Source organism: Rhineura floridana, chromosome 2, assembly GCF_030035675.1.
Source record: "Rhineura floridana isolate rRhiFlo1 chromosome 2, rRhiFlo1.hap2, whole genome shotgun sequence".
NCBI lineage: Eukaryota > Metazoa > Chordata > Lepidosauria > Squamata > Rhineuridae > Rhineura > Rhineura floridana.
This window is the reverse complement of record NC_084481.1, coordinates 3,348,260-3,374,348: the sequence shown is the minus strand read 5'-3', so window position 1 is coordinate 3,374,348 and position 26,089 is coordinate 3,348,260. Positions and strand designations below refer to the sequence as shown.

Here is a 26,089-nt window from a genome sequence, read left to right as displayed (position 1 = left end):
ATTGGAAGAAAGCAGAGGGCAGGTACACTTTTATTATCTGCTTCCTTTACTGTAGTAGTAGCCTCTAAAGGCATACAGTGTCGTGCAGGATGATAGGTGTTTCTATTTCTCACTATGTGCCAAAAATATAAGGCATGCTTACAAGAGCTGAGGAATAGTAAGAGAGGGGTTTACTTAGTCTTAAAAAGGCTGAGAGGGTATATGAGTGCCATCTACAAATACATCTATAAATACATACAATGGAGATAGGGAAGAGCCATCTAGCGCATAAGACTAAGTACATTTGAGCTGCCCAATAATAAATGCAGTTGCATATTGGAAAATGTTTTTCTTTAAAGGAGTGAAATCCTCACATTTCTCCAAGGCATAGTGTGATTAAGTTAATTAGATTTTAGATCTGGGGTTGTTATGTGTATATGCAGTGTTTTATCAGACTTTTTGCTTCAATACTTAACAAGGCTGATTAATGCTATTATTAATGCTATAATTATTTACATTATATTTGCTGCAAAGAACAATGACACTTCTATTAAGTTTGTCTCAAAACTGGTGATGTTACTATTGCTGATATTTTGCCTCTTATTTCAGAAAGGAGAAACCGTGAAAAAGATGCGTGAGGAGGTAAGCATCCAGTCCCTTGCGAACATTCTGCAAAGTAATACGGATATAATTATTTCAGAAGTGCAGAGTTCTAGATAACTGTAAAAAAATGAAAAGAAGAAAGGGAGTGTTTGTGTGTGGATGGGGAAGGGGCAGGTTGAACTTCTTTTCCTTAGTGATATTTATGTAGCTACATTCCACACTGCACTCACAAATGACATGATAGCTGAAGGAGGAATCACATTTTCCTGTGCAGCCAACTACCGCCCAGGGAGCCTCAACCGTTCTGCAGGATACAGGTTCCGTGCAAGATGTTTTGTTTGGGGTTTTTTGCTTGTGCAGTTTGTACAAGTATTTTTCTTATTCCAAGGTAAGACATGTGCAGATATTCATATAACGAAACAGATTAGCTCTGTGAAATCCTGTGTACTATTTTACAAGTATCCCTTTTATAAATGTGGGGTACAAAGCATCAGACCTTGGAAGATTACTTTTAAAAAGTAATAAATTACAGTTACAATTACTTGGCCCAAAAAAGTAGTAATTACCGTTACAATTACAATTGCTCTGAAAGTAACTGATTACTTTACTTTTTCTCAAAAGTAATCACTACAATTACATTTCAGTTACTTTTTAAAAAAAACTCCTACAAGGTGCTGGCCTTGGCTGCTGCACATCTAAGAAGCCTAAAACAATATTAAAAATAAACACACACACACAGGGGGTAGTAGAATAAAAAAATTTATCCATAAGATTAACATAATGGCATAACAGAATCTCACATCCCCCCAAGCAATGAAGATACCCCAACTCTTGAAATCAAATTTTACACTTGAAATGCTTTTATAATATGTTTCTGTTATGTCTCAAAAGAACAAGATGCTCAAAGAGCATGTCAGACAAGGAATGTCTTTTTACAGTCATTACGTTGCCACCAGTACTGAATAGGCGTTCTACTGCGGCGCTTGAAGGCATGCCTGTGTTGTGCTGCAAAAAACACCGCAGCACACGTGGAAAGCCATGGAGTGATGACACTTCCCTGCTGGGAGACCTCAGGTACCTCACCAGTTCCTCCTCAGCAGTGTCCACTGCTGACTTCTTGCCCTGGGGCAGAAAGTTAAAGAAGTCATCTTCTAAGTCATCTCCTTCCTGGTCTTTATCTGAAGACTGATCACTGCCCTCATTAAGTACACCCATCTTTATTTCAGCTTTCAACAAGGCTTCCATTGTGTATCTAAGAAAGAGAGAGGATATGTTAACACATATATGTTAGGAAACCATCATCTGCTCTTCATTTCCTGATGCTTGTCATGTCCCCTGGTTCAGGGTCCAGCCTGAGCCTGTGGATGATGATGTGGATGATGACATGGAAGGTAGGAAGGTGACCAAGTCACCACACTCATGGGGCAGCACAGCAGACCCTTAAGGATTACCTGCAGCAACCCAAGGTTGTGATGAGGAGTCCCAGGAAGAAAAGGCCCAGCCCCTGCCTACCACCTTAAGCCCTCTGATGCCTCCCTTGAGACAACATTTCCCTTGGAGTAATCCACCCAAAGGGCTTCCCTAATGTTCTTACTTGTTGGTATGGGTGGTGGCCTGACACGATTCCAGCCGATCTAGTTTGAAGCGAGGGTGTACGCAGGCTGCCAGAAGAAGCAGATCCCTGCCAGATCCCCACCTCTCAAGGGTTGTCTGCTGCTGCTTCAGCATTTTGGGAGGAGGGGTGTCATGCATTGGTTCAGGAAGGCCACGTCTCCTTGCCTTTATTGCTTCTTCAATTGCTCTCAGCTTCTCAGGGTGTGCCCTCTGAGGAAGAAGAACAAAGCATGAATCCAAGAAAAAATGGAAGAGGAACTTCACAATTTAAACATAAATAGACAATGGACACTCTTTGAGGACCAGCATGACAAAGGCTTACCTCAAAATGTTTCTTCACATTGAATGAGGAGGAAACAGCTGATCTCAGATTTTTGATCCTTGGAAGGCAGTAATTGCATCGTACAACAACATTTTTCCCACTCTGGCTCACAAATGTACAAGCTTTCTCAAAGCCAAACCGTGGTACTTGCTGTTCTGCAGATGTGGCTGTGGGCAACTGGCACTGCTTCATGCCCTCCTCCTCCTCGTGCACAGGGCCTCCTTTCTGAACCTCACTTTCTAGTTTTGCCTCCTCAGGATCAACAAGCTGTGACTCAAGTGGCCGCACTAACTGACTGCTGCTCTCAGCAGCAAAACCTGCAACAGGCGTCTCTGTAATAAACAAGAGATAATGCTCCTATGTGGGTGAACTTCAGCTGTGATGTGCCCCCATCTCTTCCCCATGCTGCAAGATGCCCCAGTCAGAGTGGAAGTAAGCAGGTCAATAGCACAATTAAAAGAGATCCTATTTGCATCATTTTTGCTCACTAAATAACCCTGCCTGGGCCAGTCTAACCTACTATCTCACAGGGTTGTTGTGAGAACAAAATGAGACTAGGGTTCAAATCCCCACATAGCCATGAAGCTCACTGAGTGACCTTGGGCCAGTCACTGCCTCTCAGCCTCATGAAAACCCTATTCATAGGGTCACCATAAGTTGGAATCAACTTGAAGGCGGTACATATATTTTTTATTTTGAATATGATGATTATGATAATAAATATGCAGCATTTCAAATTAATTCTGTATGAGAAGCATTCCATGCCAAGCTTGGAAAACCAAGGATGAGGTATAAAATGTAGACAAAAATACTTTTGACAAAATGCCGTTTATATTTTATATATATGAGCCTGGGTAGGGAACATAATCTAGCCTACTTGCCTTCAGCAAGAAGGGTTAAGTGCCTTCAGGCTAGGGCAGTCACCAGAAGGCCACAGCAGAGACAAAGGAGCCTAGTGTTGTGGAGATGTTAGATGGGAGCTTTGGGGAGTAAAGATGGAGGCTCCTGAAGGGTGCAATTCTAAACACACTTACTAAGGGATTAAGCCCCATAGAACTCAACAGGACTGACTTCTAAGTAGATATAGTTTGGACTGTGCTGTTGGTAAACCTTGACTAGGGTTCTTCTGCAAAGACATCCATATCCAAGCAGGGTTGGCAACCCCCTGCCTGGAATACCCTGCCCTTATCTTTTAATGTGGCTGCTCCAAATGTTTTTACAGATTTGACCCTTCACTTCAGAAAGAGGTCTGAAAAATGAGTAAGAGTAAGAAGTATCTTTTAAAATTGTTCTTTTCAATTCACTCTTGAATGAACATCATACCTAGGGCAGATCCACACCATTCCTTTAAAGCACATTCAACACCCATTTGAAGCACATGAATCCCACCACAGAATCATGGGAACTGCAGTTTGTTAAGAGTGGTGAGAACTATAACTGTGAGGGGGAAATGACACTTCCCAGAATTCTTTAGGGGAAGTCATGCGCTTTAAATGCGAGTTGGATGTGCTTTACACATATTGTGTGAATCCGCTTAATAAATTTTGCCTGCATGTAAATTGTTTTAATTAATTTTTCAAAATGAAAATAAGCTATAAAGTGTAGTGGGTGACCATGGGCTACTCACCATTTCTCAGCCTATCTGCCCCTCAGGATGAAAACAATGGAGAACCATGACTACCCCAAGGCATACTTAAAATGTAAAGGAAGTATTGTACAACCATACTATGCAATTGGATACTTATAGGGACACAGCATGACAAAACTGGGTGGAAGTAAAAGTTCTACACTTAGGAAAAAGAAACCAAATGCACAGTTATAAGATGGGGGATACTTGGCTCAGCAGTACGACATGCAAGAAGGATCTTGGAATTGTTGTTGATCACAAGCTGAATATGAGCCAACGGTGTGATGTGGCTGCAAAAAAGGCAAATGCTATGTCAGGCTGCATTAACAGAAGTATAGTTTCCAAATCATGTGAAGTATTAGTTCCCCTCTATTCAGCACTGGTTAGGCCTCATCTTGAGTGCTGTGTCCAGTTCTGGTCTCTGCACTTCAAGAAGGATGCAGACAAACTGGAACAGGTTCAAAAGAGGGCAACAAGGATGATCAGGGGACTGGAAACAACGCCCTATGAGGAGAGACTGAAGGAACTGGGCATATTTAACCTGGAGAAGAGAAGACTGAGGGGAGATATGATAGCACTCTTCAAGTACTTGAAAGGTTGCCACACAGAGGAGGGCCGGGATCTCTTCTCAATGATCCCAGAGTGCAGGACACAGAATAATGGGCTCAAGTTGCAAGAAACCAGATTTCGACGGGACATCAGGAAAAGCTTCCTAACTGTTAGAGCCATACAACAATGGAACTAATTACTAGAGAGGTAGTGGGATCTCCGACACTGGAGGCATTCAAGAGGCAGCTGGACAGCTATCTGTCGGGAATGCTTTGATTTGGATTCCTGCATTGAGCAGGGGGTTGGACTTGATGGCCTTATAGGCTCCTTCCAACTCTACTATTCTATGATTCTATGAAAATATTTATATAAGCATGACTATGAAATATGTTTATTTATATAACCTGTAAAGATATTTATAGTGCAATCCTATGTTTGTTTACTCAGGAGCAAGTCCCAATGTATTCAATGGGGCTTACTCAACCAGGGAAAACTGCAGCCTCAAGTGATAAGGAACTTGTTCTTTTAACAAGTCCTTTAAGTTGAGAGCTTATCCCAGTCTGCGTCTGTGTTGAAATTGCTTTTTAATATGTTTTTAAACTTTTTCTTTAAAAAAATGTTTTTAAAGCTTTTAAAAATGTTTCTAAAGATGTTTTGTTTTAATATATTTTAAAGTCTGTTTTTATGATTTTTAAAGTGTTTTTAGTGCTTTTGTTTGCTGCCCTGGGCTCCTACTGGGAGGAAGGGTGGGATATAAATAAAATAATAAAAATAAATAAATAAACTTCATTTATTTTTTAAAAAAATTAGTATTAGTTTCCTACATAATAAAAACTGTGATAAACCCTGCCTAATTTCTTTAAAAATAGGGTTGGAGGGAGAGAGATTTACAACACAAACACAAGTCTGCACTTTACTCACAATCATGAAAGGGCGGGGTTGCAGCCAGAGCTTTGAAAAGTTACTTTAAACTACAACTCCCATCAGCCCCAGCCAGCATGGCCACTGGATTGGGCTGATGGGAGTTGTAGCCAGAGCATGATCTGTTTAAAAAATGTTGTGCAGGGGGGGGTTACGTTTTGGTGTATATCTCGGGAATTAGACCACCTAGAAACTTAATTTTTTTTTAAATTGAAGCGGAGAGTCCAGAGAGTAAGGGGTGGTAGCCAGAGAGCTGAAGCCCCCCCCCAAAACCAGAGACTCCAGCCGAAAACACACACACAGGGGCACACACACACACAAATCATCGTCACTCACCTCCACAGCTCTTCGCCATTCTGCTGCAGCCTTCTCCTCCGTTGTTGTCCTTGCCCTGGCTTTTTCCTCCGGCGTCCATTTTTTCCTCTCAGAGTCAGACGCTAGCAGGCTCCCCCTGCCTATTCATCTCTTCCCTCGTGCCTCCTAACACAGATCACAAGGGAAGAGACAGTCTGCGCAGAGGTCCAATCAGTGTGAGGCACATGTCTTGTGTTAACCAATCACAGCCAGGAGCTGACTTCCCCTTGTTCCCGCCCCCAAGTAACGTCCAACCTAACGTGGAAACGTTAAAGTTGAAGCTGAAAAGTAGGGAAATTACTATTCGTTCCGTTACTTGCCAAATGTAATGGAATTACCCACTCGTTATTTAAAATTGTAACGAATTAAAAGTAACTCGTTAAAAATAACGAGTTACTTCCAAGCTCTGCAAAGCATAAACCATATGTAATTTCTATATGTATAACAAGATGTGGTCTCTCCATTGTAGAGTGGAGCACGAATCAATATATCAGAGGGAAATTGTCCGGAAAGAATTGTGACCATAACAGGCCCCACTGATGCCATCTTCAAGGCTTTTGCCATGATTGCTTACAAATTTGAGGAGGTAAGAAAATTATTCAATAATTTTACAGGAAGTTAATGAATGAACAGGTTTTTGATGAAATGGACATATGCGTCCATGAAACTGACTGCAAATAGTGTGAGATCTGTGAAATTGTGCAGAAAATTGCACAGAGGAATTATGTTCAGTTTTAAATTAAATAAGTTGTATTATTTTTATTTATGATAGTAAAGGTATTTAAAATAAATAAAGAAGGATTAAAAGAAATTTGTTGTATTGGCCTACTGCCCTAAAACACACGGTTACTAGGAGGAATATGCCCCGTTGAATACAGTAGGTTTTCAGCTAAGTCCTACTCATAGTAGTAGACCCACTGAAATGGATGAACCTAAGTTAGTCATGTTTATTAAGTTCAGCGGATCTACTCTGAGTAGGAGTAGCATCGAATGCCACCCAGCAAGATTTTTTCTTGAGTAAATATGCATAGGATAGCTCTATTACTGTTTTAGCAGCTATGTTTTAAGCCATCTTTAACATTGTCTGGGCATTACCTGGGGAAACTTCTTCATAATGGTTGTCATTCATGTTACAAGGATGTCAGAGATGGAAAGAGCCATGAGGGGCACTTTCGAAGAGGAGCACTGGGAGGGAGAAGTGGTTTCCACTGAATGGACACCACTTCCCTCTCCTTGAGCAAGGCGTTCTTCTTCCAGCCATCAGCTGATGAGCGGATGGAAGCACACCTTGCTCCAGCAAAGGAACAATTGGGAGCCCACGTGATGCTTGCCTTAGTTACATCCCATTTAAATTACTGTAACACGCTCTACGTGGGGCTGCCTTTGAAGACTGTTCGGAAACTTAAACTGGTTCAAAGAGCTGTAGCCAGAGTGTTAACTGGGGCTGGTTACAGGGATCATACAACTCCCCTGCTGCAACAGCTCCGCTGGCTGCCAGTCTGTTTCTGGTCACAATTCAAAGTGCTGGTTTTGACCTATAAAGCCCTATACGGCCTAGCTCCAGGCTATTTGTCAGACCGTATCTCCCTATATGAGCCTGCCTGGGCCCTGAGATCTTCAGGAGAGGCCCTTCTCTCAGTCCCAACACCTTCGCAAGCACAATTAGTGGGGACGCGTGATAGGGCCTTCTCGGTGGCTGCTCCTAGGTTCTGGAACTCCCTTCCTAGGGAGGCACGAATGGCCCCCTCCTTGCCATCTTTCCGTCGGCAAGTAAAGACTTTTTTATTCCGACAGGCTTTTGAGATAGAAGGTGTTTAGGATTGGGCACTACAAGGTTTGTTTATTGTTTTATGCTGTTATTTGTATTATTTTAAATTGTTTTTTAGTATTTTAAGTGCCTGTTTCATGGTTTTAAGGTTGCGTATAGTTTAATTGTATCTTAATTGTATATTTTTGTATGTTTTTAACTACATGTAGTTTTATTTGTAAGCCGCCCTGAGTTCCAGTTTGGAAAAAGGACGGGGTAAAAATAAAGTTTCATTCATTCATTCATTCATGTTAAGCTCCTGATTGTTCCATTGATGCTCTGCCCTTTCCTGCCTTACAACTGATGGCTTCCCCAAAACTGCCTGGTGGGCCAAATGAGGTCAGGCAGGCCAATTTTGGCCTGAGTTTCCCCAACCCTGTGCTAAAAAGTATGTGCTGTGATAATTAACTTTAAAGCCTTCCTTATTATTAAATCTGGAAATTCAAACAATAGCCTTGGAGGTTTTTGAGAGATTCAGGTGTCAGCCAATGTTTGCCTCCTTGCCTTAACAACCTAGCAGGAAAAGAACAATTCTGTCCACATTCACTCACAATCTCATAAAAATATCTGCCTCATTTTCAATAAAATAGCACTGGCATCTGCGTCATAAAGCATTTTCTTTCTTCCTTCTTTCTCTTCATAGGATATAATCAACTCAATGAGCAACAGTACAGCTACCAGTAAGCCACCAGTAACATTAAGGTTGGTTGTGCCAGCCAGTCAGTGTGGATCACTGATTGGCAAAGGAGGCTCCAAGATTAAGGAAATCAGGGAGGTAAGTAACTACAGGCTTTCTAGGGGAAATTATGGAGTCTAGTTTTCCAAATTCTCCAGTTGGGAGATCGTCATCCAACTAGCTATCACAAAGTAAGGGTCAGAGCTGGGAATATCTTCATGTCAACTGTCAATCAGAGAATGTGGTTTTGACACAAAGCTGTGAGTACAGTCTGGAAACTCATTGGAACTAGTGCTGGGCTGGAATATTTGGCCTAGCATTTTTTGGCATTACAGTAGTGGGAGATAGAAATAGCCCCTGATCTTTGGGGCCTTTTTTTTTAATTGAGGGGGCTGCAACTTACCGTAATAGTAGATATGAGACAGCAACTCATAAGGCAGCATCTTTTTCTTTCTTTTCTTTTTCAAACTAAGAATTATGCTGTGTGATGACATAGCATCATTTCCAGTTGGCCGTTCTTAATGAAGGACATCATCAGGCTGCCACTGCTGCTTGATTGCAGCTCTGCTGCCACTTGTGGTGGTAGCGTTTTTAAAACAGTTAAATAAAGACTGCCACCCTCTGCTGCGTCATACTTAGAAATATATCCAACCCCCAGCCCCGGGAGTCACTGAAAATGCCCACAAATTTCACAGGAGGTAAATGTCCCATGAAAGAGTAGGGGTGGGATTTTGGCTCAGTGATAGCTGGGACAAAATTCATCAACTTTATGCAAATTGGCATAAATACAAATGCTCCCCCTTAACCAGTTTCTTTGTATTTGATAACTGAAATGTTTGCCATCCTGGACTTCTTCAGGAATAAGGGCGGGATATAAATTTAATAAATAATAGTACGGTAGGGCCCCGCTTTACAGCGCTTTGCTTTACAGTGATTCGCTAATGCAGCAGTCTCAATTAGACTAAAGCCCCACTCATATGGCACTTGTTCCGCTTTTACAGCGGTTTTGGGGCATTGCGCGCCATTCTATTCAATGGGTTCCGTTTTACAGCGGGGGTCCAGAACGTAACCCACCATATGAGTGGGACCCTACTGTAATGTTCAAGTCACTTCTGACCAAATACCTATATTTGGAAACTGATTCACTTTGGGGAGCAAATAATTCAGTATAGAAAATATAAAATAAAATAAAAGACATTTCACACTATTCTTTTTTTTCCTTGCTTTTGCAGACACATAACAATTGGGGGATAATTAACAAAGTGACTAGAGGAGTGGATTTCACTTCTTGCTCCACACATTGACTATCCCCTGTTTGCAGTTGCCTACAGAAGACTAATAAACTTTCTTTCTTTCTTTCTTTCTTTCTTTCTTTCTTTCTTTCTTTCTTTCTTTCTTTCTTTCTTTCTTTCCTTCTTTCCTTCTTTCTTTCTTTCTTTCCTTCTTTCCTTCTTTCTTTCTTTCTTTCTTTCTTTCTTTTCTTCTTTCTTTCTTTCTTTCTTTCTTTCTTTCTTTCTTTCTTTCTTTCTTTCTTTCTTTCTTTCTTTCTTTCTTTCTTTCTTTCCTTCTTTCTTTCTTTCTTTCTTTCTTTCTTTCTTTCTTTCTTTCTTTCCTTCTTTCCTTCTTTCTTTCTTTCTTTCCTTCTTTCTTTCTTTCTTTCTTTCTTTCTTTCCTTCTTTCTTTCTTTCTTTCCTTCTTTCTTTCTTTCTTTCTTTCTTTCTTTCTTTCTTTCTTTCCTTCTTTCTTTCTTTCTTTCTTTCTTTCCTTCTTTCCTTCTTTCTTTCTTTCTTTCTTTCTTCTTTCTTTCTTTCTTTCTTTCTTTCTTTCTTTCTTTCTTTCCTTCTTTCTTTCTTTCTTTCTTTCTTTCCTTCTTTCCTTCTTTCTTTCCTTCTTTCCTTCTTTCCTTCTTTCTTTCTTTCTTTCTTTCTTTCTTTCTTTCTTTCTTTCTTTCTTTCCTTCCTTCTTTCTTTCTTTCTTTCTTTCTTTCTTTCTTTCTTTCTTTCTTTCTTTCTTTCTTTCTTTCTTTCTTTCCTTCTTTCTTTCTTTCTTTCTTTCTTTCTTTCTTTCTTTCCTTCTTTCCTTCTTTCTTTCTTTCTTTCTTTCTTTCTTTCTTTCTTTCTTTCTCTAGTCAACAGGTGCTCAGGTTCAAGTGGCAGGGGACATGCTGCCCAACTCCACAGAGAGGGCAGTGACCATTTCAGGAACCCCCGATGCAATTATCCAATGTGTCAAACAGATCTGTGTAGTGATGCTGGAGGTAGTCTGTAACAATGGTGGTAAAGTATACAGGGGGGGAAGTAACCGAAAACCCAGACAATCTACCTTTCTTGTAATTCAGAACTGAATTATTGTTTGGTATTGTTATGGATTCTTGTCTAATAAAGCATTCAGCTAATCATGGTTTTAAGGCATGTGGATGACATGAGTCATGAGGTGATTTCAAAAAGATTTGAAGTAAAATAGTCAGTCACCTATAAGATGTAGGTTCTTGCAATGCCAAACCACTATGGCCATTGGTTGGATACAAAATACTGCATACAGAGTGCAGCATATCAAGATGAATATACAAAAGACACAGTGGAACATGCCTGTGGTGCTTTACAATAAAACTGTTCTTCAGAAACCAATAGTAAGAGAGGAGCAAGCAGAGGGAGAAATGACTAATAAGGTCATAACTTCCATCTTCTGATTCATTAATCTTCCTATAATGTTCTGAATAAATGATGTTTCCAACATTAAGAGTTGGACATGCTTAGAGGGAAAAGATCAGTTGATTTTGGGATATACTTTTATCAAACAAGTCAATGTACAAGTTGATTTTGCTGTTGCCTTGTGTGTGTGTGTGTGTGTGTGTGTAAAAAGAAACAAGAACTAGTATTGATAAATGATGACTGCAGCTCTCCAGGATCTTAGGCAGGAAGAGGGCTTCCCCAGACCTGCCTTCTGAAGAGCCATTTTAAACTCAAGAGCTCACCTAATGAACACTGGGACCTTTTGCATGAAAGGATGTGCTCAGCCACTATGAGCTATGTCCCATTCTTATGCTGCATCTCTGCCTTACCACTGGTAAGCTCGTGTCAATCATTTCCACACCCTTAGTTTATTTAATGAAAATGCAGAGGTGGGACTATTCTGCACATGTGCTTCTAGACACAAAATATCGATAACGACTAAAAATTATATTTATTTACACTTTTAAATTGATCGTCTACCTCATCCCAAAGACTCTGGATATATAACCTAAAGGTATTTCACTGATACGGTGTAAATTATTCTGATTATAAAATCATTCAAACCCCCATCTTTTGTCTGACTTAACCTTAACCCACAAAAATTAGCCCAAACAGTTGAACACAGTTGCAAAACTGTAGAATAGCCACTGAGTGCACAGGTGGTATCATTAAGATGGTGGACTAGAAAGGCTAAACGAAGGAGGAAATCTTCCATGTTTCAGTTACTCAATCCAAATCAGGAACCCCCTCTTTGATGTCTATAAATAAAAATGTAAGCCCTGAATCTGTTACACTGCAGTTTGCAGTCAACAGACAGGTGGCGCTGCAAACTATATTGGAGCAGTGGAGGAGGGACCAGGCAGTGGGTAGCAGCTCAGGTAAGCCATGGAGGAATTTTCCTAATAGGCTAGTCTAAAAGGGGAGGGGGGAAGCAGGGGGCCTTAGCCAGCTCTAAGGTGAGGGAGGAAAACAGAGAATACTTTGCCAGCTCTAAAGGGGAGGAGGGAAAGCAGAGGGGGGCCCTTAGCCAGCTCTAGGGGGAAGTGGGGGAGGCTTAGCCAGGTTTAAACCCTCCACACTAACTCATTAGATCAGTGGCTGGGAACCTTTTTTGCTCCTACCCTGGGGGCCAGCTTTGACAGGTATCAGTCATGTGACATTACAGTTATGTCATGTGATTGACATTGAGGTTGCCCCACCCATCTGTTAAAGTTGGCCCGCAGGGTGGGTGCACAAAGGTACCCCCTCCGGTTTAATGAGTTCATCTAGTGGGGGTTGGCCAAGTCTGAGGGTACAGGGATTGGTGAAGGGTTGGGGGCAGGATTGCAGGTGAGGTTGGTTAGCAATGCAAGCAGGGGCAGAGCCCCTAATATAAATATAACAACAAAACATAACAATAACACTCCACATAGCTGAAGTAGGTTTTCACTAATTAATCTGGATAAGGTGTTCTGACAGTATAAGGAATCTCTTTCTAAAGATTAGGAAGGAATTGATAGGTTTACCAGCTTGGGTACTTCAATTATGGAAGTACTTGGAGAAGCACAGAAATCTAACACAGGCTGTCACAGAGTTCACAGAAGAAGCGGCAAGGGCCACACAATGGAAATCAGAACTCTCTTCTGTCTCTCTAATCATCAAGGCAATCTAGTTCACTACAAAAATGAATGTTAAGGGCCATTAGGTGGTAGGAGAGCTGAGAGGTTATCATAAAAAGTGCCAGAGATCTAGTAGATCAAATTATATGGGCTTACTGAGTTATTTTTGTCTTCTGGGAAGAGGTAGGGTTAAAATCAACACACTAGTGCAGAAGCAAACTTTTAACAAACAGAGATTGTAGTCCAATGTTATGGGGCCTTAATCCCTCTGACGATGGTCAGGTCTGAAAGACAGCCTTACGGCTAAACATACTGTACTGCTACACCAGAAAAACATATGGAGCAGTCGATCAAGGGACAGGTGAGGCAACGCATGATTTTTCAGAAATCCAAACCAAAGAATGCATTGTATTTTATTTTTTAAAAATCTGTCTGGAAACATACCCTATTTTGCTACAGATAATAATCTGTGTGATTGTTATTACTGATTAGATAAATAAGAGGGAATGGGGAATAGAAATATTAAAAATGGTTTGTAATACGTATTTAATTAATACATTGTACTATGTTGAAAAATACAGAAATGAAACCTTTACTAGGGCGAAAGAGTTCAATGGGACAAATGAATGGGACAATATTATGTGTTGGGTGTAAGCCTTTTACAGCCTTATAGGGTTAAAATGAGCACTTTGAAGTGTCTGGAGAACTATAGGGCAGCTCACGAGTAGTATAATATGGGACAAGCCTGCTACATTCTATATCTGCTGAGACTTCTAAACATTTTTCATGTAGATTGGGTTGCAGTAGTTCTTAAATTATGAGATGGTGAAGGCATGAATAATGGATGCCAAGTTTCCATCTTAGACAGAATGCAGCTTTTTCAGGTGGACTGATTATATAAATAGTACTGTTGCGCGCACTCCAATCTCTGAGCAGTACGAGACTTCCAGGGGTTCTGGTGCTTACACAGGGTTCAGTTTCCTTGGAGACTGTTGTGTCTTTAAGATATATGGTTATATTTACACATATTCAATCTGAGTGTAAGACGGAGGGGTTTTTAGCATTAACTCTTCAACAGATCTTGCTTTCCCTTGAGGCTTCTAGGGGAGGCTTCCCAAAACCATAGCTTTGGATTCAGCACAGAGAGTGAGGCCTCTGTCTTTCTAGCTCCCAGCTCCACATCAAATTCAAAAGCATGGGTATCTCTTGGCACTAGGATGAGGGGGAGAGGCCTACCCCAGTTGTTCCTATGGCAACACATCTTCTCTTGACCTGGTCTGTAGATATGTAGATTGGGTACTTGACAGACCCATTAACTTAACAAGGAAACTGCCTTTACCAGTACAGCAGGTTTCTCTGCTACAAATCCAACTATACAGATTCAAAATCCCAGGCTGGAAGGTAACACAAACACATGATACAGACCAACTCCCCAACCGTATAACATAATAGTGTGAACGCGCTGTGAAGCTGAATAAACCTGAGATGACTTCAATGTAAAAGTTTCAGGAAAATTAATTTCTGACCACAGGCACACCTGGGAGCCAGAAGCCCCTGGTTCAAATCTCACCTCCATTTTGAATTCACTAGATGGCCTTGCCGCTTTATGGGGTTAAGAGTGATGGCCTTGTAGGATTATTGAAGGATTACTGAGATAAAGTATGTGATGTACTTTGAATGCTGTAAAGCACTATATAAATTCTAAATATTATTCACTATAGAACCATTTTCCTCTGTTCACTGATTATTTAGCTACTCTCTTGTCTGGAAATGAGGCACTGTAGATTCCTAGCTAGTTTCATAAGTTCATGTGCAGTGCGGTTTGACCTTTTTGTGTTTGCTTGCTCTCTAACTCTCTTTTTACTAATGTTTCAGGAAATTTGGTCTAATGTTCTCTCTCCCTCTCCTTGTCCCTTTTCCTAGTCCCCACCGAAAGGTGCCACCATTCCCTATCGCCCAAAGCCTGCCTCTACCCCTGTCATTTTTGCAGGTGGTCAGGTAAGAGCCGATCCGCTTGCAGCCTCCACTGCCAACCTCAGCCTTTTACTGCAGTACCAGCCACTGCCCGTTAGTGCACTCAGGTTTTCTTGTCTTGTCACTTGCATGGTGTCAACCCCCCCGTGTTGTGCGAAAGCAAGCGGACTCAAAGCTCTTTGTTTGTTGAACACTGAGTGTAGCTGCTTCCTCCACTGGACAAACAGCATGAAAGCCATTTATCACAGCTAAAGCTAACATTTCTTTATTTTGTTTATTTATTTCATGTCTATACCACCTTTTCCTCTAAGGAGTTCAAGGTGATGTACATGATTATCCTTTCCTCATTTTATCCTCATAACAACCCTGTGAGGTAAGTTAGGCTAAGAATCATAGAATCATAGAATAGTAGAGTTGGAAGGGACCATCAAGTCCAAGCCCCTGCACAATGCAGGAAGAGATAGTGACTGGCCCAAGGACATAAGCCTCTTGGTTCAGACAATACTCTCTACTGATCTGGCCCTTAAGCACAACATTGGAAGAGAGAATGCACCTTTCCATCCAGTCCACAGAGCATGTCTGTACTACTGGACACCCACTCCTGAGTGAATATGGTGAACATGTGTAAAATCCAGCTGCAAAAGATGGAACAGCAGGATTGATCACTCAGTTTTTAGTTGGTTAGTTGGTCAGTTTCTGTAACAAAAGTTCTTAGGTTAAATCACGGGTACCACAATGGATTTTATGCACTTATATCCTGTTCGGATATGAGTGTCTAGTGGCTTGAGTAGTATGTTCGGTGCATGGAACGGCATGTTCTTGTTGCCATGTACAGGAGAAAAAAAGGGAGGAGAGCATCCTCTGAATCAGGCCATATCCTAATTTATTACAGGATGTGAATTGTACCCCTTGTCTTTATGAGCATAGACTTATTTTTTAAAATTTCAGCAGTCAGCATATTACACAAAAATCAGATCCAAAAATAAGAGAAACAAGATGTTTACATGCTTGATTTGGATTAGATTGGTTTTGGCTACAGTGTAGAGGAAGAAAGATTCTACTCACAAAAATTGTGCCTGAATGTTTTCCCTTGCAGCTTGTGGGGTGGGATTTAAGTTGGGCAACATTAAGCCACCTCCCTGTGCCACAGCTCCAAGCGAAATCTAACTACTCCCAGGCTCCTTTTTGAAGAAGAAAATTATGCTGGAAGTTCCAAATACAGAATTCCAGCATACTATGTTTGCATATTCAGTTTGGCTCTTTGGGGGAGACATTTGATTCAGTTCACATTTAAAGCTGAATCTATCAAATTCATACTTTCTGAAACACTAGGAGAACTGAAACACAGCCATCCTGCAGCTGCAGTCCTATGTCCATTCACTTAGGAGTAAACCCTATTGAGCTAATTGCAACATACCTCTGAGTAAACAATTAACAATTTGGTGCCCTGAAAGTTAGCTGCCTCTCTGGGTAAAAATAAACAGTTACCATCCAAATTCAAATTAACAATTAAATTATCAAATATCAATAACACTATAAACATATTTTTTTAGAAAATCATAATTAGTCTAAAAACAGTGGGTTGTATTCAATGTAGTGCTAAGGCAAATGTTCTCTTAGGATTTCTCCTTCTGCAACATTCTCCCTTTCTGTTCCTCTTGTGCACCCCCTAAATCTGTTCTGGGGATTCCTCCAAGCCTCTGGAGCAGATTTGGGGACAATGTGGGGTGCAGGTGGGGGTAGGAGAGTGGGGAAAATCCTGTTGGAGAAGTTCCACTTCTGCAGTTATTTAGTGAATACTGTCCAGTGCCACCCTATTCCACCCTAGTAGGATATGGAGGCTGGTAGCTTCAATAATTCCTGTTCTTTTTTATATAGCAGATTATATTTTCTTACACTGTTTCTTCATTCAGGATGTTTTGCTTCTCACAGAATGAGAAAAAAGAGACCTCTGAATCTGTACCATTCCCTACCCATTAGACACTGTTGCTTTCTTTGACCTGTCTTGTACAAGTTGCATAAAAGAGATTGTGGTATAGACCCCTTGCTTTTTCTATGTTGCCTTATATAAACAAAAACAACATACACATTGTTGCATATAGGAGACTGCATTTAGGAGACTGATTTGTTTGATGCTTTGGCCTGTACAGTAAGATCCAAATATTGTCATATTTTTACTGATTAAAATGTTTTTCAGAAAGTGGTATTCAGTGATACCCAAGATTCTGCAGATTCTAGGATTCAGGCAGCCAGATTTCCCATTTCAGGGTGGGGGTCTTGTAAACCTTATTGCTTCATATGGGTCCAGTATGTGATGGACTCTCTGGTCATTGCAGCTTAGTCAACCAGAATACACCCATAATGATTATGGCTGCAGAGTGTTTTGGATTCAATTCCATGATGACTACAAAACCTGACAGGGACAAATTTCGAGGTGGGCAAACTTCCCCCTGGGGCTCCCCAAGCACTGACCCAGAAATGATCTGATTTGCTTTCCCCAAATCAGGAAGAAATTAGATAATTTTTTGAGCCAACTGAAAGGACTCAGAAAATTAATATACCTCCCTCACTATTCACACCCACCCACCTCCTACCTTACCCTGTACTTATTGGCATGGACGGTTAGTGGGTGCAGCAGCAGCAGTGGGGAACCGTGTTGCTCTGACATGTTGCAGACCAGCTTATCTGCCTCCATCTCAGACTCTAATTTGAGGATTTCCTCTGTCTCATTCGTTCTACTTTGAAATCCAGTTCTACTTTTCAAAGGGTTTTATATCTATTTTTCTTTGCTGTTCGTACTCTCCCTTTGCAAGTGGTTGTCCATTTTTGTAACCCCATTTATATTGAATTGTCTTAAAATCACTTTAACATGAGAAATGTCTTCCTCAACAATAAACTCCTTTTGGTAGAAAGGCATCTTTATTGTTTGTAAATAAATAAACAATATTTATTTATTGTCTTTTTCATTTCCATTCTTTTCAAGAAAAAGGTTTATTTCAGAGCACCTGCAAAACTTTAATTTACAAATCCGTAATATAGAACAAGGCAGGCTCTCAGGGCTGCAGCCAACGAAGTTGGCCCATTAGTGCAAGGGCTTTTGCCTGTGCAGTGGGACTTCCTCCCCCTCTCCTCTCCCTGTGCCCCATACCTGTTCTTCAGGTTCCCCCAGCACATTGAAGCAGATCTGAAGAGGGGTACACAGAGAAAGGAAATCCTGTTGCACAGGAAGAAATCCTTGTGCTGATGGGATGATTTCTCTGGATACAACCCTCAAATAAAGAGAATGAAGTTCCTGGCCCACTCATAAGAATTAAAGCCATGCATATTGATTGTCTCTAGCTTAAGGACACGGGATTCTTGGCTTTCATTTTTCTCTTTTCACATAGAAGAATAAAATTACATAAAATACATGCATGTAGAAAATGTGCTAATATTGCATATATGCAACCAAATGCATAGAAGATGAGTTGTCCTTTCCCAGGATGTGAGATTGGGCTTTTGGATTATCAGTGCAAAAGCTAAGGAGACCTGCATAGCATTACAACCTCCTTAGAAGACTGAAGTGTGTGATACTAGACTGTGATATGTTGTTCAAGCTACGATAAACTGATGTACATTTCAGGCCGAGTTCTTTGCTTTGATGTGGTGTGATTTTGATTTTGGTGTCTCATAACAACTGTAATGTTTGAGTAAGCTTCAGAAACTAAACATCTGAGATTTTAAATAACAGCTTCTGAGGGCACTACTAGTAAGAATTAAGTGTTTTATATGGCATAACGTAGAGCTTTAATATCAAAATGAGATTGTAGTCAACAACTTCAAAAATCCCATTTATGCACCAAAATACAGTGTGTAACAGAAAATGCACAAGAAACGTGCCATTTTCTTGAAAATGGCAAGAAATGTGCCATTTTCAATTACTTGGATTTTAAGACCTGTGTTTTAAGACCCTTGTTAATCTTACTTTATAAGGACTGCAACAGACCTACATATTTGCAAACTATTGAGTCAAATATATGTATGGTAGCCTGCAAGGGATGAAGTAACCCTAATATTGCTACCACTTTGAGCCTGCCAAACAAGGGGATTATCATTGTGCAACTGAAAGGCCGTGGTATAAGGCTCATGGACTTGTTCTTCTTAATAGGTCAGAGGGTATGCTAGCCTAGGCTAGATACAGGTCACTACTATGTCTGACCCACTGTCTCTTCAGAACTTGTGTTCTTATCTATCTGTTCTAAAGCGATCTTGAAAAATGGAAATGGACTGCCTTCAAGTCAGTCCTGATTTATGGCGACACTATGAGTAGGGATTTCATGGTAAGCGGTATTCAGAGGGGGTTTACCATTGCCTCCCTCTTAGTCCTCCCCAGCTGGCTAGGGCCTGCTCAGCTTGCCACAGCTGCACAAGCCAGCCCCTTCCTTGTCCACAACTGCCAGCTAGGGGGCAACTGGGCTCCTTGGGACTATGCAGCTTGCCCACGGCTGCACAGGTGGCAGGGCATGTAACCCCTGAGCCACTCACTGTGGGGGCAATCTTTAGCTGGCCTTGACACCCAGGAGACACGAGAGGGGATTTGAACTCACAGCCAGGCTCTCCTCCCCACTATGCTATACCAGCTGTCTAAAGTGATCTTAGTAGATCCCAAATGTTCATTTTGGGTAGAAATGAATGTTTGTGTGGGCGAGGAGATTGAGGTCACAGCCATTGGTTCTGCTCCAATGCTTCTTGCATTCAAAGTGTCATTTGCACAGAAGCCTCTGCGTGTATTCCCAAATGTGTATAGGCTCCCTACATGTTAACTTGGCAGTGGCGTCACTAGGGTTGGTGTCACCTGGTGCGGCCCGCAGCGCCTTCTCTCTGACTCAGAGCGATCACGTGTGTGGTGGAGTGGCGGCGGAGCGCGCACGCTCTAGGAGCGCGGCCAAACGACAGGGCCTGGGAGCGCACCGCCGCCTCGTTGTCTGCCGCTGCTTCCACCTCCTAACAGCTGAGGAAGGCAGCCGGTGCGCCACACAAAGGCTCTCGTTAGTGCCTAGGCGGTGCCGGGGGGGCAGCTCTGGGTGTCACCCCCGTCTGGTGGTGTCACCCGGTGCAGCCTGCACCTGCCGCACCCCTCTGGTGACGCCCCTGTAACTTGGGAAAACTGAGGATATGGATCACCTGTAGACTTCTGTGCAAAAGACGAAGTCTGGAGGACAGGGGCAGGGCTAATGGACACAACCCACTCCTTCCTTCACATTTCTGCAGTCTTATCATTGGTGTTTTGGGAGGTAATATTGGATAGGCTAGGACTCTAAGAATAGGGATAAAAATACACTGCACCTGTGAAATGTGAATAGTCACACCAAACATCATGTTTGTTTTGGGGAGCTGTTACAGTGGTAAATTTGTCTCTCATTTTTATTACATGTTTCATTAGGTGCATACATTTGATATATGACAATGTTCTTGATATGAATGTCTAAACCTGTCTGAAAAAATGCTATAAAGCCAATTTATTCCTTCTAACTGTGATGTAAGTGGTCACAAGGCATTACTGATAAATTCTTACACCTTGTTTTTGTTATCCTTTTGCAGGCCTATACAATTCAGGGACAATATGCTATTCCACACCCAGATGTGAGTTTTACCTTCATTATCTGTCTGCTTTCTTATGTCACTTGCATGTTACGGGCAAATACAACTAATTAATATTAGTCATAAATATTTATATCTTTTTTCTCGAAGTCAATGGCTGTATGTAGTATTGATAATCACCTTTAACCTATTAGCACTCAACTATATATCTACTGAGGACTTGGCCTGTTGTCATATAATTGGAATTTTTTTTGTGCTATCCCTTTGCTACGTTGCTTTATGTATATTATATGCATTTTGTGCCACAGATATTGGCCATTTTAAGAGCCTGTACCTTTGCTTCTCCTTCCTCATAAATAAACAGATAGATAAACAGATGCACCATTCTAATTTATACATTTCCTTATTTGATGATATAGAGAAATATGCCCACGATTTTTACACATTATGTGCTTCTCTCAGACTTCACTTGCTGAGATGAATCTACAAGTTCATCTGTCGTTGTAGATATGATATCCTCAATCATGATGGAAAATAAGCCTGAATGCCTGGTGATGCTGAAACCCTTCCTCCCAAACCTCTAGGGGAAAGAATATTTGAAGTTGGTCATTGTTATTACTGTTCTGGCATACTAACCATGGAGGAAAGTGAACATATTTACTTAGCATGTTTAGCAAAAGGTTTGTTTGTTTTGTAAATGCAGCATCATCTCTGAAATGAAATGCAATGAATATGCAATGCCTAGGCATTATCTTATAATGTTATTTGGAAATGCTCTCCTGAGTACAACCTATCTCCTTTGATACAGTCAAAGATTGAGATAACAAAAGTGTGTCTGGATTGCCCCATTCCAGGATGGAGGAGGAAGCTCGGTTTGCATTTTTTTAAAAAAATCTTGCTTAAACCATGACAGGTAGCAGCATCTTAGTTTTGCCTTCTCCGTGACATGTATAGGAATCTTTTTGCATGGAGGGCATTGAGTTAAGTGAGCCTTGACGTGTTATCTGAAGTGGCACAACTAGGTCTGAGCCAAAATATCTTTTTTTAAAAAACAGTATTTTGAGAAATACTCTGAGAATTTTCCTTTTTGGGGGCTCCCCCCAAATTACTGGGGAATTCCACAAGGGAGTGAATCATTGGTGGAAAGACTGTTCCAACTTCTCCACCCACGTATTGGGTGGGGAATTTTGGGTGAACTGTGAACCCAACCCAATATATTTTAATATTGTTGAAGAAAGCCATGGGCTTGGTGTCTTCCAGTCCTCCACTCTTAGCTCCTTCATCAGCTAGGAGAGTTTCAATCAACACTGAATAAGCAATAAATTCTCAGAAGTGAGTTTTCAGTGGGGGAATCTAAGAATTTTCTTTTTCTCCCCATTCCAAACTATTGAAGAATTTAACTTCTCCTCGCCCTGCCGTCTCCCACCCAAAATGTTTAGTGAAATGCCTACCACAACCAATTTTGCTGCCCAGAAATAGCATGGGGAGTTTTGGGACGCCATTTTTGCTGAGCCCTAGGGCCAACCCAAACTCAAGTTTATCACTACTCAAGTTTATATCTACTGCTTTGAAGATTTGTATTGATGTGAACATGTTTTAGCAGCATGAGGAGAAGGATTGACACAACTACAAGGAAAAGATTTCAAACTTTTTCATTTCTTGTACCCAGCTGGGGTACACCTGGCACAGTGACATCTACAAGGCAAACTAAGTGACAGGAATTATTTGGAAAGGGATGGAAGGTAATAAGGAATACATCAGAATGCCCTATGTAAATCAGTGGCTTGCTTCTTTCATAAATATTGTGAACAGTAATGGTCACCTCACCTCACAAAGTACATATCTAATCAGAAATGGTACATGAAAGATCAGAGATCAAAAACCGTTTTTAAATGATGATGAAAGGTTAACTCTTTCAGATTAGGAGTAACTAGGGTAGTTAGGTGCAAAAGACGAAGGGATTCTGCAAGCAATACCTGCTGAAATTCCCTCTTCTGTTCAACTATTAAAGGTGCAGGAGCCCTGCCATCGTTTGCATCTGACCACCCTAACTGAAACATACACACCTTTAAAAAGATTCTCAAGGAAGACATATTTGCTCCTTTACATACTTTTACTACCAGTATTTAATATTTATTTGGTAGCAACTGTATTATGGGGCTGTACAAAATATGTTCCTTGTTCAGAACATAAAAATACACAATATGAAGGTCTCATAACAACAATCTGCATGGTGAATGAATAGACCTAATTATATCCAAAATTGTATCTGTATTGTACTAATATGAAATTTGCTTCCAGCAAGGTCTACATAAATCTCTGCTTTCTAACATACTTACTAGAGACTGGTGTGATGGGCGGCATTGTGGAGCCTACCTCCCAACACTAGCGTCTCTAAAGTTTACCTGGATGGGGGTGGGGTGGGGCAGGATGGCAACAAAGTCAGGGCCACATGGATGCACTGGCAGAACCAATGAGGTGCTGACCTGCCATGTCCAGGTAAGCTGTAGCAATGCAAGTGTGGGGAAGGGCAGCTCCGTGGTTCTGCTCACCACACCAACAACTACTATACAAACTATGAAATTTTTTAGGATACAAATTTATTTTAAAAGAAGATAGAGCAAATTGGAAGAATTACTTCTAATGCACAACTACTGTTCTTTGTCATTTATGCTCTTCACAAACAGTCCCCCAAGGCATTAGAAGTTATCAATAATCTGGAAAAACTACAAAGACTTTGCTGAAATTGACATTTTACCCGTAATCTATAGTTGTTGGTATTATTTTATATTTGTACATGGTTGAACATTTATGTTAGCCCAATACCTATACTATTTGGATATAATTGGGTCTGTTTATTGGTTGTGGATATCTAGTTCAGAAGGCCTACAATATACAGTAGACAAGACAATGGGGAGAAAGGAGGGGATGACAAGTGAAGATGAGGTAGTATTCAGGTGGCAGTGAAGATGCAAGCAAAGTAAGGCTATAACTCTTCAAGAAAGGTCTCATTGAAGAACAGGACTTTGAAGATGGACTTGAAGGAGGTAAGGTAAGTAACATGAAAGTGACAAAAGGTGAAGAGGAGGTTCTAACTTTCAGCTATGGGGGACAACATATGTAAATAAAAGAGATACCCCTCTGTTCCTCCTCTGGCTCCCTTCACCCCTCCAGCCCTGGCCTCTGCTTCCTAGGTATAATTTTCCCTCTTCTGTACTCTTTCCTGGGCTTAATACTTGCCCTACTGCATCCTCCCCAAGCTGCCAAGATGTATCTGTCATGATTGTGCAATATCTGGTATTCTGCCAGTGTAGTGGGGCACAATCCTGTGCCCTCTCAGCTGGTACATCTTCCATATAAGGTTGAGACTTAAGTGTGCTGATTAAGGATGTCAGAAAGCTCTGAGGATTCTGGAGTTTTTGGCCTAGAATCTGGGCCCTAGATTTTCTAGTTGCGGAATTGTGAGAATTCTGAGGTTGCCAAGATTTCTAGATTGCCTCCCTACAGTCTAGGGGCTCAGATACACATGTGGGGACTTCTCAACTGTGATGCTATGTGCCTTGGTTTTCGTGTGCTATGTGTATCTGCTTCTGAAAACCAGTTGCCGGAAGCCTCAGAAGGGGAGAGTGTTCTTGCACTCGGGACCTGCTTGCGGGCTTCCCCCAGGCACCTGGTTGGCCACTGTGAGAACAGGATACTGGACTAGATGGGCCACTGGCCAGATCCAGCAGGCTCTTCTTATGTTCTTACTTCTTTACTCAGCACATAGTTAAACTATGGAATTTGCTCCCACAAGATGCAGTGATGGCCACCAGCTTGGATGGCTTTAAAAGATTAGACAAATTCATGGAGGACAGGGCTATCAATGGCTACTAGCCGTGATGGCTGTGCTCTGCCACCCAAGTCAGAGGCAGTATGTTTCTGAAAACCAGTTGCCGGAAGCCTCAGGAGGGGAGAGTGTTCTTGCACTCGGGTCCTGCTTGCGGGCTTCCCCCAGGCACTTGGTTGGCCACTGTGAGAACAGGATGCTGGACTAGATGGGCCACTGGCCTGATCCAGCAGGTTCTTCTTATGTTCTTATGTTCTTATCTTTTAAATGTCCAGGATGGAACTAATATGGCAGGGGGGGGATGCTTCCATATTTATAGAACAGAGGATCTGTGTAACCGTCACAAGATTTAGGAAAAGATGAAAACTGAAACTGGACTCAGAACCTAACTGCAGGTCTTCTACATGGAAAGCAATCTTCTTGTCCTGATTTTGTCCTGATTTGAACCAACATTGCAGCAAGCAGGAGTGAGTTCACCTGCAGTGCAGCCTGAGGTGGCAAGATAGTTTGTGATTTTACTTTTTTAAAAAAATTGTTATGACCAAACATAAATAACTGAAAACGTTCTATTCCGTCACATTTAAGGAATGTAAGAATGAACCCACAGCTTTACTCAGCAGCTTATTCTATCCCACATAATAGCCATGGGGGGAGTAGTCATGCAACAAGGCTGGGACTGATGGCTGCTTTCACCCCAAACCACTCTCTTGTCCTCAGGAATGACTCTTCAAATGCCCTAGTCCTCTTTCTGCTATAACACAAAATATCCCAGTTAAATTAACAGCAAAGCCTTTGTTGCAGTGTTTGCTTCATTAAATCAAGTTGTTGAAATGTCCTGGCATTATGTGAAGAAGAGAAAAATTCTGCCATTTTTTTAAAAAAACTTACTGAGTGATCCTGTAATAAATTTGTACAGGAAAGCAGCCCATAACTTCTGAAAGTCAGAAAATGGCAAGGGGATGGAGAAGATGATGTGTTTCTCATGACAAGCTATGCCAAAGGCATTATACAGTAGATGCTTGTGTCATTTTTATAACTACATTTTAAAAAAAATATTGCACAAAGCTTTGGAAAGAATCACATTTTTCTAGAAACAAAACTTTGCCATTTGAATGCTGAAAAAAATGAGATATCCCTGCAAGACAAATATTGCTTTTAAGAAAAACACCTCTGTCCTACACAACAAATGAGTGACAACTTGTGCATTTAATGCGCAATAATAATAATAAAAATGCTCAAAGCCCCTTAGTATGAAATAATGTTTTGTTTGTATTTAGGTTGCCATAGGCTTGCAATCCAGAAAAATTTAGGCACACCTAACTCCCATTCATTTCAGGAGGACTGATCATAGATCTTATCTTTCTCCAGACTGCTTCTGTGGCAATCATTTTCTGAATATAGCAGCCACATACAATTTCACTGTATTTGTTCCTATATTTACATGTTTGTATTTGACCAGAAAACAGAAAAGGTTTTATGCCGCACCGGAACTATGATTAATTTCAGCTAACTACTGAGTAAAATCAGAAGCTTTTTTCCTGCTATGTCATCCTGCTTAACTTTATAGGCTAGGCCAGCCGTCAATAAAGATTCTCTCCCTGTGGATTTTTGTGACCTCTGTTGATTATATAGCACCGTGCAGTTTCAATTCATTCTTGGTAGAGTGGTTAGATACATGACCTGTTTTTATTAATTTATCTATGGTGTAGATAAGCTAAATAAATATTAATGCATTATGGGTGATCTTATAAATTGATGTTAGAACATACGTTTCCCAAATGGTTATATAAATAATTACTTTTTCCTGTTTTATGTGCACTGTGTACATTTATTCATAATCTTCCATTGACAATGCTCAACTTATCCTTTTCCCCTCATGAAGATTTGCTCTATGGTTCCCAAACTTTAACCCCCATGAACCACT

The 26,089-nt window shown here is 41.0% G+C and overlaps 1 protein-coding gene across 8 annotated transcripts in view; it reads left to right on the top strand.

The window, feature by feature from the left end:
• Positions 1–26,089, top strand: part of PCBP3 (poly(rC) binding protein 3) — a 50,022-nt gene that overhangs the window by 6,841 nt on the left and 17,092 nt on the right. For 4 of the 8 annotated variants that reach the window (XM_061612845.1, XM_061612843.1, XM_061612844.1 and 1 more), the window contains exons 3-8: positions 589–621; positions 6,439–6,555; positions 8,420–8,551; positions 10,581–10,709; positions 14,706–14,780; positions 20,337–20,378. In XM_061612845.1, the coding sequence (XP_061468829.1) occupies positions 589–621; positions 6,439–6,555; positions 8,420–8,551; positions 10,581–10,709; positions 14,706–14,780; positions 20,337–20,378 (528 nt within the window). Of the gene's footprint in view, positions 1–588; positions 622–6,438; positions 6,556–8,419; positions 8,552–10,580; positions 10,710–14,705; positions 14,850–20,336; positions 20,379–26,089 lie in introns of all 8 variants that reach the window. The other 4 variants (XM_061612840.1, XM_061612839.1, XM_061612847.1 and 1 more) reach the window with 2 other exon arrangements.